Below are 15333 nucleotides of genomic sequence, written 5' to 3'. Positions count from 1 at the left end.
AAGAAAATCTTACATAATCAATCCAAAAAAAAAAACACAAAAAAAAAAACAAACAAACAAAAAAAACATTTTCCCTTTTTCAAGTCAGTTTGCCCCAGAATCAGCACTGCCTTATAACATCATGCTCTCTGACCATGTAAGTGTTTTAAGACCACACACACCGACACACACACACACACACACACACACACAGTGCTAATGAACAATTAGAGATAAGAGGCTGGGCTTTTAGTGCTAATGTAGCCAAGGTAGGGTAATCTGATGCCTTTGAGCTGATAACACTGTGTGTCTATATGTGTGTGTGTGAGTGTTTGCTTGTGTGCACAGATGCATGTGTGTGGTCCGATAACAGTCCCTGGCTGAGAAACAATCATATCAGAGAGAAAGAGCCCAGCTGCATTAAAGGCCACTGGAAAGGACGATGCGGCTGAAAAACAGCAATATGGATAAATATAAATTAACTCTTTGATACACTTTGGTGTTTAAAATCTGTTTCACATCAAAGCAAAAGCCACATACTCTGTCTGTTAGTTTGGATGTTTAATTCATGCTCTGCTGCCATATTTTGGTTTACTTTTCATTTCCCTGTCATCCTTCACTGTTGTTATTTATTTCAAAAGGAAGATTTATAGTCAGAAGTATCTGATGCAGACATAAAAAGAGGACGAGGAAGACCAAAAAGAATGCTTTGTCCTTGAAGTAGAGCGTGATAATGGCAATGATGAAAATAATTCAACGTTGACGAGCCTGATGCTTGATGTCAAAGAAAACACTAAGAACAAAGAGGTAAAGGGTGGAGTAGTCCGTCCAGAAGCTTTGTGCTCTGCAGGACAGTGAAGTGAACCAGAGTGAGCCAGGCAGTGTTTTTCCAGCTAATACAATCAAACGCCATATTGATCTGAGGTGAGCCACAGATGGCTGCTGCTGAACTGAAGTTCATGTCTTCAAAATCAAATTAACGTGATTGAGTTATGGACATAACAGGTTGAGAGCTGCTTGATGGAGCATCTAAATGTACGTCTGGTTTAACATGGATGTACGCTCTAGACACATACAATGGACAGGTTTGTAGGGAGATAATATTGTGCCTCCAGTTTGTTGTGAATCTTCTCAGAGCTGGTCATTGCCATTGCTGTGTGTCTGGATCCTTCTGGGTCCTTGTTTGCCTGTGAGCACAGACTGTACACTCCCTCATTCATGGTGACTGTAGGACTAATGCTATACATATCACTATATAACACTATTCCTACAGCCATTTTAATAGTAGTAAAGAAAATAAAGGAGCAAGGGGAGCTGTTAATACTCTTCTTTGGACCTGAGAGTGCTAACAGACTGCTGACTAACCTTCTAGAGACACCTGCTGCCCTCTGGAGGACATCAGTGCACATGACCACAACTAAACAACCAGCTGCACAGGAGCAACAATTCTGTGGGCCATATTCTTTAAAGGATGCCCCGAACTTCCGAAGAAATATTTCACCTTGGCATTTTCAACATTAATGTGGCTGTTGTGACTCAATGGCTCATGCTAACTCTGCAGTTGCCACCTCCACTGTTGTTGCTTTTGCAACATATGTAGTAATTATTTGAACAGTTAATTCATTCATTATTTATTCTATTAAATGTCCAAAAATAATAACAAGATGATGTGTTAAAGTTACATAATGAAAAAAACAAATTTAATCTGCAGCAAAGATATCAGAGCCTCTAGAGCAGTGATACAGTGATAACAGGGCGTCGGGTGGCCTACTTTTAATGTAAATAAGGTACATAAAAAAATAAATAAATAAAAATTAAAAAAAAATAAAAATAGAACTTGTTAATAAAAGGAAAAAAAGGGTCTGGACTGAGCCCTGAATGTCCTCAAATCCTAGAAACACCCCTGTGTATACCTGGGGCTGCTGCGAATGGATTTGCCTATTGGCAAAGATGAGTGAGGACAGCAACATCAATTGGTTGAAAATAGGCAATTTATCTATTACATATACTTAGAAACATTATGACTGTTTGTTCATTAACTGACCCCTGGTCTGCTGCCATTTTCCAAAAGTGGCCCCTAAACAATGCAAGTTGAGTGTCCCTACTCTAGGGTAATGCTTGTGAAGCTGTTTCACTTTTTTGCTGTTGGTATGTTGTGAAAATTGACAGACCAGCCTTGAAACTTAAATTTGAATATATTTTTGACAAAAGTGATAGGTTTGATGACACTGACATGGTGAACCAGCACTGGTGCAATGTGACACACCCAATCAACATTTCTCAATACAGATCATATCTAGTGTGTCATTTTTAGTGTTTCATCACAATCTGCTAGGGCTGTAACAATTTGCGTATTTGTACCAAACCATCAACGTCCGCTGCATGCAGAGCACACGGGATGTTGATAGATGCATGTAATGTGGAACCACAAGTTCACAAATATGAGTTCAACCCAGAGACTTTTAACTATGCGCTGTTAGCAACATATGATGAGGTTAGCGCAACAAGCACATTGGTGGAGACATGTATAGCTGCAGCAACATGACACACCCCTACAAGCTGCACCCACCACCAGTACAAGACAAACCCATCAACGCAAAGGTATTTGAACCCTGCAATGACGCAACACTGTAGTGAATACAAGACATGATTCACCTTATAAGATGTAACACTTACCCTAACCCTACCCTTAACTGCCTCTCTTTTAAGCTTACACTTCATAACTAACTAAACGCTTACTTGGCATTTTCTCACTGTAACAAACTTGCAATAAACCATGAATCCTAAACCGTGACTTTTCTGTACCATTACACCCTTTTATTCCACCATGAGGATGAATATATAGGGATACATACATTAATTAAAAAACATTTTGTACCAGGCTGACACAGTGAAGGCTTTTATATTAATGTCGTATGAAAGTATCAGCAGCCATACAAGAAATGGACATGACCACAAGAACCCAAACAACCCAATACTACTGACAAGTACAACCTTTGTTTAACAAGTCAAATTCCTGTTGCGAGTGCAATGAAAGTGTCAAAGAAGTGTTGATTTGACCCTGTGGTAATGATAAAGGTTTGTCTGTTGTTTATGCTGATACTGGTTTTTATTATCTTGTACACACATTCCTGTTATTCCGTCCACCCATAGATATGATTGGAATGATTTAGAGATGTGTTAAGGTGAAATCACAATAAAATCAAATCCCAATTTGATTTCATTTATCACATCTGGACACTGTCAGATGTGTTAGTTATACTTACATCGGATTGTGTGTCTGTATTTTGGATTACTTTATCATCACAGTCATCCATGTCCATAGATGATGTTTCTGTCTGCAAACGGAAGGCACAGCTAACATGCAGCATTCAACTGTTCAGCCATGCATTTAGCCTCTCTTTGCTATCAGTCTGAATAAGCATGACTGGCATGCACCACTCAGTGTTAGTTTGTACAGTATTACACAGTCTTATATTGCTAATTGCACTTGTGCAAGTAAGTCACTGCTAAACATCTGTGAACAGTTACAGTGAATTTAAAGCTTCATTTTTAATTCCAGTGCAATATTGTGTATGTATGACCAGTTTTAACTTTAATAATAAAACACAACTACAATGCTAAAAGTGAAATTATTAAAGAGTGAGATGAATAAAAAAACATACACATATTGCCAAAAAACAGCAACAGAGATCAGTAGTCTTACTTTGGTTTTCCTCCTGCTGAACTGGAAGATACCAAGGAAGCCTTTCTTCTCCGGTCTGCCCAAACTATTAGTACTGGAGCGGATGGAGTCTATATGAAGAAGGATGAAGAGTTGGACATGATGGTGTCAGTGACTCATTAAAGCACAGCAATGAAGTCAGGATCATTCTTGAAAAAATTTCACGAGGAATTCATCAGAAGTGAGTGACAAATCATCTCGGCATGCACACGTCAATTAAGTTAAAAACAAAATTCAGGGTGGGATTGCTGTGACAGCAGAACACAGTGAATTTACAGTGCAATCTCACATGTAAGCCAACTTGGTTTGACTCCTATGATGTCCAACATATTTGCTTTACTTTATTTGTGTGCACATTTATTGGTCATTTTAATACATTTTGGACTAAATGCTCCACATGAACAGAATGATCTACTGGGTTTCCTCAGCAGAGGGCGCTATAGCTTCATTTTTTTCTCAAAGAACTCCTCCATCTAACCTTCACAGTCTACAAAGCAGTAAGTAAGATGTGTAATGATAACACTGTTGGCTTTGGGGCAGGGAGGGAAGGTAAACTAACCATTAAGAAAATCACACAGCTAAACTATTTGGTTATTTGGATTCAGAAAAATAAACAGACGTACACTAAGTTAACATGAAATAATTTCAAACATGGCCAGTACTGATTATTTTGACACAAGTATCAAAATTACAGTGACATTAAACCAACAAATAATTTCGTTGAAGCTGGGTGGCTGATAAGCAAACATGCATGTCTAACCGAGTAAAAAAGCAGGTTAATAAGCAAGCAGCAGGACGCTTGGTTAAACAGCTACATGTGGTTGGAACCAGCGACACTAAGACAGACAAGACTTGTCACGACTAATACCTGAGTAGTTAAGAGCAGGGGCAGAAGCCATTTTAGGCTGGAGAACTGAAAAAAATAAGGTTTAAAAACACATGATGTCATTTATGGATAAGTGACCTGCATCACAAAGAATTAATCAATCTTTTGTACTTGCACTTACGTAGCATCACAACACAGTTAGAGGAAGAAACACTGAATGCCTTTTAACCAATCATGACACAAACTAAATAAACTGTGGATTTGGCCTGATAAACCAGCTTACATGCCCTTCAATATAACAGTTCAAGGCTGAATACCAAAATATAACCATTATATAATATAGTATAGTATCCGACCATATAAATTGCATAATGTTCTAAATGTTCTTGCCTTAATCCTTCATGACCATAAACTACAAACTTCTCCTCTAAGATCACCCTCAGTGACAAGGACAGTATCTATAAATATCAGTGGGTGTGGACTGTTACCATGGTAATGAGCCATAATATCAGATCTTAGACCATAATTCAACTTCCTACTAGATAAAGGATGATGTATTACAATGATTGTATACCCAGGGACAAATTGTATTTGCCAAGGTTCACTTAGATGGACATATAACATGAAATATAACCCAAGCTTATATTTTTGTTCATGCTCTGTCATACCTGCTGCTGATAAAGAAAACATTAACTCTGACTGCACAGAACTATGTCAATAAATATTTACATGCCGGTCATGCTCTACAGCAGAATGCAAAGTAATCCTGGTTTTGTGGCTCACTGCACTGGAATTTAAAATACATGCTACTGACTGAGTTTGTATGAGATCCATACTTTGCTCAGTTTCCTGTTGATGCAAAATATGTCTTTTATTTATATCTTATTCACTTTACAGATTTTACGACATGCAATCTGTTCTACAGTGGTGAAGGTAAGCAAACAATATCAATGTTAAACTTTGTGTTCCTTCATGAGAAAATTCCTTCCTCCTGTAATTATCCATTTAAAGGTCACAGGGCAGCCACATGTCAGCATGCTTTGTACATGGGAGGGATTCAAGCTTAGTCTCAGTGCAGCCACCACACCCTTTTTCTATACAGCCCACTGCAGTTTGTAAATCTGTGTGGAGGCTTTGCCATATGAAGGGCTGCCCTATATCAGATGTTAGGGAGTGAAAGTAATATGAAAACCAGCATTTGTGCTCATTTGCTGTCCCTAAACAGAAGCTCACATGACAGAGAAGGATGATACAGTTGTCATCATTTTGGCTCTGTACACCACCACAATGGGTTTTAAATGAAACAATGAATACGTGCTTAAAGTGCAGACTCTCAGCTTTCATTCAAGGCTTTTTTCAAAAATGTAGTATGAACCGTGTAGGAATGACAACCATTTCTTCACACAGTCCCCTGACTTTAAGGGCTCATAAGTATTTGGACAAACTAACATAATCATCAATTAAACAGTCAGTTTTAATACTTGGTTGCAAATCCTTTACAGTCAATGACTGCCTGAAGTGTTGGACACATAGGCATCATCAGATGCTGGGTTTCTTCCCTGGTGATGCTCTGCCAGCCCTTTACTGCAGCCGTCTGCACTTCCTGCTTGTGTTTTGGGTGTTTTGCCCTCAGTTTTGGCTTCAGCAAGAGAAACGCATGCTCAGTTGGATTCAGGTCAGATGATATGACTTGGCCATTGCAGAACATTCCACTTCTTTGCCTTAAAAATGTCTTTGGTTGCTTTTGCAGTATGCTTCAGGTGAATGTCCATCTGCACTGTGAAGCATCGTCCAATGAGTTTTGAAGCATTTGGTTGAATCTGAGCAGATAATGGTGCCCCAAACACTTCAGCTTTCATCCTGCTGCTCTTGGACCTGACTGTAAGTTCTGTTGTGCAACTTTCTTATTCAGATCATGCATGTGAATAAGCCTTCACTTCAGTTTCCTAACGCTGCCTCTTTATGCTGCCTAAAGATAAAGCTGTCAGATTTGTAGCACAGTTCAAAACTAATGAGAATATTCTTTTCCGTAATTTGTTTGTATATGCATTCATACATTACAAAGGCATTGTGATTCACTAACAGTATATGCAACAGTAACTGCTTTGGGGATGATATTCATTCGCAGGCAAACATCAGATAATATGACACAACAGCTTGGCGAGCCAAGACACCTATCAGTATCCATGATGCATCTTTATCTGCTTTAATCGGCTTACAAGCATTAGCATAACCCAAGCCTGGGCTCTATTCAATTTTAATTCCTTGACTCAATCAAAACAGACTTCATTAAAATAGCTATTAAAATAATCATACTATACTATAGCTATTTCAAATTAAAGCATATTCTACAAATTCTGAAATTATCTTATTTTTAAAATGTTTGGCTCTGTTATGGGAACTTCAGTTTCAATACACATCAGACACTGAGTAACCTGACAGCGATTGAACCTCAAACAGAAAATAACAGACAGAATCAAGTGGTTATGATTTACCTAGACTCTGATCGTGTACGTAGAGCTCTTTGATCCCCAGATCTGTCAGAGATTTGTTCAGCGGCAACTCGTGGCGACTGATGCTGTCCTTTAGGAGCAGGACATGTGCTGGGTCAAACTCACACTTGTCACAGATGACCGGTATCAGAGCCTGGAGAGGTACCAACGGGTTGACCCGCACCACTGCCTTCTGGCTGCTGTGGTAGTTCACCATCAAACGCACTGTTTTCTGAGACAGAGACGAAAGAATGGTGGGGGAGAAAAACAAGACATTAATGTCAAACAACTAGATGAGATGAAGGCCTGATTAGAGCACACTGTTGTGGCCATTGGAGAAATGTTCCCATTCTGAGGTCACAGAGCTTGTAGTGATCTAGCAGGATAACAAAAGAGAGCAAGAACAAAAAGTGTGAAATGTAAAACATGCGGAAAGAAGAAAGGCAGAGGAAGATATCCGACATGCAAGACACTTCAATAATGAGTAACTTAAGGTTAGACTTTGGTTGCTGACAGAAAAAAAGAAACATTTAATAGACTAAAGATGATGATGTCTGTGTATATGCGCATACATGCATGTGATCCTGGTTGTGTGTGTGTGTGTGTGTTAAGGTAGTAAGCCAAGGTAGTAAGCCAACATTACATAGTGTTCTATTATGAAGAACAGTAAGCCACTCTGCAGCAGACGTTATCACCAAGTGGTTCACATCAGCCTCTATAAAAACCACACCGCAGTCAAGAGGCTAAAGAATTTATGAAATGCCTCTTCAGCTGGTGGCTCATCAGTGGCTTTTGTATTTCGAGTAAGAGGCATTCAATGTTATTTATCACCACAGGGAAAGGTGCTTCAGAAGTACTCAGAGCACAGATTTTTGACAAGCCGGTCTAAGAACTTCTCCAGCAAGCCATTTGTTTCACAGTCAAAACTTGTTGACCAATGATAGAATAGTTATACACAAGTCTAGAACATAAGGAGTCCTTTGTGTATTTAAAAGTTGGTTGAGGTGGTTGAAGTTGTTACACGAAGTCATGGGTTTTCCAAAATCAGTGCTTTGTTACTCTGGGAGTGTGTGCATGTGTGCCAAAATCTTCTGCTTATCTCACCAGTAGTTTTCCAGGCCTTGATCACATACACATAATCAGACAGATAAACTATGGACTGACAGATACAGACAATGCATGTTCCTCTGCTTCTCAGGTCAGGTGTTTACTCCAAAAGTGTTTTAGGGATCCAAAACACATTAGTGCTTGGCAATGCATCAGACTCAGGTTGTAAAGCAAATGGCATCAATTTAAACATTTTAAACTTATATAATTTTACAGTGATAACACATAAGGCAGTGTTTCTCAAATGGTGTGCCTTGATGCCATTCCAGGTGTACTGTGGGATTTTGTGATAACCACACATTACTATTGCAATATTCAACTGGGCCTATACATAAAATTATGAATTTATTTTGAATTGACTGTATCAGTATGCTGTGTGCACCCATTTCCTCATAAAGAGTTTGCACGATGGAGTTATACGTGTGTGACACATCAAAAGTCCTTATTGGCAGCCAATGTGAGGGACAATAACAATTAAAAGCAGAAAGTTGTGAGTGGGAAAACGGATTGCTTTATTGTACGGAGCAAATTACAATAAAGCACCAGTGAAGACGACCTACTACTGTCAGTAAAAAAACTGTCAGTAGATGGTATCATGAAAGCTACCTGTCTTATTTTCTGTTAGTTTTATTGTCTTATGTCCTGATAAGAGTGCTAACACATGTCACAGAAGCTACTGTGCACAAATATAAATACAGGCGTGCCCTTTGATGTGCCTTGGGCACAAAGAGTTTGAAAACCACCGCATTAAGGTGTTTATTTTCATGTAAATCCTAATACAGATTACTGTCCCCCTTTGTTTTTATTTCTGTTCGGCTCATGCACCAGTGGAAGGGTGACAAGCTGTTGATGCATGAATGCAAGGTTTACACAAGTTTGATTACTGTTGGCTCAATCAGTCTTGTTATTTTTGACTAGGGCTACAAAGATTATTTTCATTGTCAATTATTCTGTCAACTATTTCATCAATTAATGGATTAGGTTTGTGGTTTATAAAATGTCAGAAAATGGTGAAACATGTTGATCAGTGTTTCCCAGAGCCTAAGAGCCTCAAATGTCTTGTTTTGTCCACAACCCACAGATAATCAGTTTAGACCAGAAAATACTCACATTTAAGAAACTGGAAATGGAGAATTTTGACTTGAAATTACTCAAACTGTTAAATATCAGATTGGTTGGTGATTTATTTAATAGCTGACAATCAATCATTGCAGCTCTAACATTAGAAATATCTTAAATGTAATGCAGTTCAGCAGCACCATAAACTTACGTCTACAATATGATCATCGGGTTGAATCAACACCTTTCTCAAACATTTCCAACAAAAACTAAGTCTTAAAACATTTATGAAGGGAGGATATATTGCAGGACTGTCATATTAGACCGTGTTAACTTTTCCTGGGTGCATCTAAGAAACTGACAACTGAGTGTTTTGCATATCACACTTAAATCATTTCATCTTTTAGCTGAAGCTGGTGGTACAAAGACAGATAAAACAGGAAAGAGAAATAACTGACAGCAGTGTCTGAAACAGTGTCAGTCTCTGGCCTGAGGCCAGGCGGGGTCAAAGGGAGAGAGAGCAGCCAGTGAGCCCTGAGAAGAGCAGAGAAATAATGCATGGTAACTAAAGGTAAGGCACTCATCAAATATTCAAACTGTAGGAGGAGAGCAGAGGAGAGGCAGAGAAAAAGGAAGAGACAAAGAGTAATGCTCAGTAAAAATACGCTCAGGTAGACAGGTGAGTTGAAAAAATAGATAATAACAGGACAGGTGATAAAGACAAAAAAGGCACACTTAGACTGAAAAACTGTATCAAAGAATTGACTCCAATGTCATGCCAGGTCAGTCAATACCCTTGGCTTCCTACCTTAGCATGGGCCCTTACAGGTTTCACTGGCCTTGCTTTCTGCCAGCAGTCAGATGTAAGAGGTAGAGAGGGGAGGGACGGATATTACATAGGGCTGCAGGGTAAGGAGCTATGCATACAGTACATGCAGACTGCACAGTTATTATATTAAGGGCTTTTTTCCACTGGCATTCTGGACTACATTTCAAAACACATGGGTAGCTTTGGGTAATTTTCTTCAATTTCTTGTTATGTACTTATCATTCAACTCATTCATTTCTTAAAACAGTGATGCTTCTGTCTCAAAACACACAAGAATCCAAGCCAAGCATAACAAACCTAATTTCAGCAGGTTATAAATATGTAGTGACATGTATAAAATCCTAAATGCAAAGCACACGATTAAAAGAAGACCCACATGACAGTATCAGGCTCCACTGTAGCTCACCTCTGGCACTTTGGGTGCCGGTCTGCGCACCGCTTTCTCCTCCCAGACTTTCTCTTTGATGAGAACACAGGCCACGTTGAGGGAGCCCAACAGAGCATTGGGCTTGAACCCCAAAGTGTGGCCGTCGGGCGACTGCAGCTCCAGGGTGTGCAGTGCTGGATTCAGGTGGTAGCGGCTACAAAGCTCGACCAGCAGGTCCATCAGCGCCTTGCTGAGAGAGGGAGAAAGAGAGACAAGGGGGGGAGAGAGAGAAAGTGAAAGAGAAGGGGGAAGAGGGTGGGAGGAGGGTGGAAGGGAGAGGGAGGGGGTTTGGAAGAAAGAGAGGGAGAAAGAGAAAGAGAGGGAGGTAGAGGAGAAGATAAGGTTACAGAGCCTAACTAGCTTCAGCTCTGCTAAAGTGAATAGTAATTACTTCATACAACAAAACACAGACACACTCACACCTGATGCTCTAACAAAGGATGGGTAATTGATTGAAACAAGGGATATTATTTTAAACAATGAGCTGTTTTCACAGAGCAGGCAACAGTACTGATGATTTTGACATAAAGATTAAAAGGCTGTCTTTGTCTTCGTTTTTACTATCTGAAAATATCACTAACCAAACATCAGTGCATATGACAACAAAAGTAAGAGTTCACAACTACAGAACACTACACAACAACAGGTAGTACAGTAGCCAAAAGATTTCTGGACAGACGGAGTCTCACTTTTTTGAAACTGGTAACTCTGTCTACTCTTTTAACATTAAAAGATATTATTTATTACTATGTTAATCCAGGCGGCGACACTCTTGAATATTAAATTAATTTCAATATTCTTTATGGATTTTTTTGTTTATAAATTGTTATGATATTTATAATTTATTTATTTTCTTCACGTTTTCTCCAAGAACTGAATTCTCTACCATAACGATTTAGTTTATTAAACAGCAAAAATGGATTTATTTTTTTTTAAAAGATGTTTTTTCCTGAAACCTTTGACTGATTATGTTTATATTTAAGTATATATGTACTCCTAATTTTTATTTTCTTTTAATTTTCTTGTTTTATGTTCTGTTTGTGTTACATATTATCCTTACTCTTTACAATATTGATATTGATTAGAAATTACAGAACATGAGCATACAACCATATTTAGAAGAACTGCTCTTTGAAACTCTCTTTGGTCTTATTCTAACTTTTGCAAAGGCCTAAGCCACTTAGACAGGAACTCTAAAGAGCCTTGCACAATAAAAGGGCAGTGACAAAGCATAGAGAAATAATGACAGGCAAATTGCAGAGTACTTGTTGATAAGACTAACTACTTATGTCCACTAAGCCACAGGAGAAGCTCTGAAGTCTGCTGCGTCATTTTGTGTGTGTGTGTGTGTGTGTGTGGTGCAGCTGACGGAGGCCTGCAGTACTACCTGTCAATCCTCAGATAAAGAAACCAAGAGACAGTCTCCAATGTTTTCTGGGAACAGCCAGATCAGATGACAGAACTGAGAGAGACACCACTACAAAGGACGCCATTGACAATCACTAACACATGGACTCAGTCTACAACTAACGACAATCTGCAATCAGCAGAGCCAGTGTCCTGTGTTACTGTGACCTTCTCGAGCTGATTTTGCATGTATTTTCTTCACAAACAAGTCACCACAAATGGAATGATCTGATATAGTATGAAATATGAAGCCCTGATGAAGGCCAGTGAGCATGGCCGAAACATGTTGGTGATTTTAATGTTCATCATGAACTAGCCATTTAATAAAGGCCTTTTAACTTTTGCACCAGAGAAGAGTTGCCTTGGATTTTGTTTTTTTTCAAGATAGTATGAAATATATTTTAACCTCTAAACTCCCCGGTTCAGATGGCGTCATTTTTATAAAGGCATGCTACGTCGCCAAGCACTCATTCCCACTGAACTTTAGTTTAACTGTAGTCCATATAATAGAATTTTCCAATCATGTAATCATGTGATTTGTTATGTTTCTTTACAGGGACATCTGTTTGAGCTTATGTACAAGGCATATACATATAAATTTTAATTTTAACTGATTGGTCCAGTCATACAAATGTCATCTTGGGTTTGAATATCAATCTAAGTATAATAATGATAATAGTACAAACAATTAATGGAACAACCAGATAAAGAATACACAGAAGAGTGAAGGTAATGCATTATCTACCTTTACAGCTACTTAAGAAGTTGAGGTTGGGTGAGAGTACGCTGAAGGTTAAAAGGTTAAGAACATACATTGACCCTTGATTGAGATGCATTGTTAGAATGTGTATTCTCTGTGTGTTGAAGTTGTTATCGCACAATAAAGTCTGGAAAAGCAAACTGTATATTGTAAAGATATAATATTATTGTAATGCTATATTAATCAGATTTCTACTATTACAGTATTAGCCTAAAACACTACAATTATCCTACAACAGCGCCACAATTGTGAGAGCCAGATTACAGTCATGGTTGGGGGTTGTACAACTTATTATCAGCTACTAATGGCACATATGTGTGTTTATGACACCTTGGCCTTATCTTATCTATGACCACATTAACTATCACAGTATCAGGCCCTAATACTCTTACTGAGCAGTGTCAGAAGATGAATTGTAAACACAGCTGATTTCTATGCTGTCCTCTCACAAGTGAAGGCAAATATACTAAATAAATAAATAAATAAAAACATTCCACATTTAAAGGTATACCATGGAGTGTTGGTTACTGTTTATAAACCAGCTCGCCAATTAAAGCTAACTCCAGATTCATTCTTGTTTGGCGTTTTGCCTTGCTATATTTGCTTTATTTCTGTGCCATGTCTCTTAAATGTCTGCTGCTTACGGTCTGGCACCTGGTTGCTACCTTTTTAAAGAGCCCTAGCCTCACCTGAGCACTATGAGAGTACATGCACATGAACATCCTGAACACAAAAAATAAAAAGAAGATAATACAGGCAGAGGGCAGAGCCTCTGCAGGAAAATACACCACTACATACTTCTAGTGGGTCATAAGTGATAAGTGAGAGGGGTTACTTCTGTATGTGTCAATACATACAGTAAAATTTTTATTCAGTGTTTTAACCAGTTGAAATCACCTGGTCTGTTTGTTTCAGAGAGGAAAAGACAATTCAGCTCACAGTAAAAACCTCCTCAATGTTTGGATCAAAAATAAGGTGATCACACATTAAGGTATCAGAGAAAATAGATGAGCACATTTTCAGGTGCTGGGCAAGTGGGCTGTCTGCAATGTGCCAAACAGCAATGGAGGAACACTGATTTGTAACGTGAAACTGATTTATTCAATGTTTTTACTGGTTTAATCACTTGATTCATTTGTTTTGGAGAGGAAGAGACCTCTGCACATAATTCAGCTCCTGGTAAAAACCTCCTGAACAATCAATACTGAAGGAATTCTAACCAGGAGAAGTTTGAGGTAGTTGCAATCCTAAGTGCTAGCTGTCACTAAATTCCCTTAATTCTTACACACTAGCCATTTAAATGTAGAAAGCTCTCTTAAATAAATAAATCAAGATAGCAACTTACTTTTACTACTACTAAGAATTAGCAAAGAGACATCTACTGGTCTAAAGTTTTTCTATGGTTATTAAAAGAGCATCGTGTTGGTCTGTACAAAGGAGGCTTTCCTGATTTTATGCCCCAAAGGAGAAAACCTCATTAGGGTCAGAGAGCTTCAGCAGGACAGCCTTCATCTGGCAACTCTCTGGGACAAAGCTTATGCTGAGACTGGGCACTGGACCCCTTGACAAGGCCCCACTGGTGCAGCAACCACAACAGACCTAGAAGTGACAAATGGGTCTCGCACTGTTTGTCAGGTGACTGGCCGATGAAGGTCACAACATACAGTAAGATCATATTGTTCAGCTGAGCAACAGCTAAGATCCTCATACTTACAGATATAATGATTTCATGACGACATGGATGGATGGATTTTTGCATGACACAACGGTATTCATGAGCAAAAAAACGGTTATGACACATTCTACAGAAAAAATGCAAAAACCTCTGTCCTCTCACCTGCCATCCTCAGTTACACAAGTCTGGTATCCTTGTGGTAGGGTTAGCTGTAAATCCACAGTGGGCCGCAGCATGTTCTCCTTAGCATCGATCCCTGATGTCCCTCCCCCATCAGGTACAGTGTTTCTGAAGATGTGGCGTGGGGCGGGTAGAGGGGCCTGTGGCGGAGGTGGCGCACGTGCCTTCATTCTCCTCCTGTGAGATGACAATGGCAAAGACACATTTGTTGTAATTTCCTACATTGTGCTGGGTTTTCCAAGAAAGACTCAAATGTACAAATCACAAATCAATCTGTTATCTGATCCATCAAGGTTTTATGATGTTTGATTAAGTAAACAGTGAATCGCGTCTTCCGGTAAATACCTTTTTCTTATCTGATGCAATGTTTTCACATTCATACTCACATTTATTAAATCTTATCAAAACAAATTAAATTATGTAGATCATTTTGGTTCGTTTATGCCATCTTTGTTTGTCTCGAGTTAAATCTTAGTTACGCAGCATGACAGCCTAATGAACACAACCCACTGCCACCACCTCAGGAGCAGCCTGAATATCAATGACTTTGCTCTATTTTTCTGTTTTTGTTTTTGACACCTCCTTTTCTCTTCACTTAGATTACATAACAGTCTACAGATAAGCCAATTTGATCCTTTTGGCTGTCAAGATGATCCAACCCTGAACAGCTGTTTATTCCATCTGCTCCTAAAACTCCCCTGAATAATAATTTAATAATTCATAATAACAACCTCTGTAATATCATTCCCAAGCACTCACACTTTTAGGCAATACTGTCACATATTTAATGCCTGCTTTCAAGGAGTTTTCTAAAGGAATATGATCAACAGCTTTACTTAATAACATGCCTCATCAAATCATATTCCAT

At 38.8% G+C, this 15333-nt stretch overlaps 1 protein-coding gene across 8 annotated transcripts in view; it reads right to left on the bottom strand.

Annotated features, from left to right (window-relative positions):
• Nucleotides 1–15333, bottom strand: part of cobl (cordon-bleu WH2 repeat protein) — a 70293-nt gene that overhangs the window by 36559 nt on the left and 18401 nt on the right. For 5 of the 8 annotated variants that reach the window (XM_078171912.1, XM_033639864.2, XM_033639867.2 and 2 more), the window contains 6 exons: nucleotides 14448–14642; nucleotides 10423–10633; nucleotides 7025–7253; nucleotides 4572–4616; nucleotides 3686–3774; nucleotides 3246–3317 (listed from right to left, as the gene is read on the bottom strand). In XM_078171912.1, coding sequence (XP_078028038.1) covers nucleotides 3246–3317; nucleotides 3686–3774; nucleotides 4572–4616; nucleotides 7025–7253; nucleotides 10423–10633; nucleotides 14448–14642 — 841 coding nt within the window. The remainder of the gene's footprint in view (nucleotides 1–3245; nucleotides 3318–3685; nucleotides 3775–4571; nucleotides 4617–7024; nucleotides 7254–10422; nucleotides 10634–14447; nucleotides 14643–15333) is intronic. The other 3 variants (XM_033639866.2, XM_078171914.1, XM_078171915.1) reach the window with 3 other exon arrangements.

Source organism: Epinephelus lanceolatus, chromosome 10, assembly GCF_041903045.1.
Source record: "Epinephelus lanceolatus isolate andai-2023 chromosome 10, ASM4190304v1, whole genome shotgun sequence".
NCBI lineage: Eukaryota > Metazoa > Chordata > Actinopteri > Perciformes > Serranidae > Epinephelus > Epinephelus lanceolatus.
The sequence above is the reverse complement of the archived record's forward strand: the minus strand, read 5'-3'. Positions and strand labels throughout refer to the sequence as shown.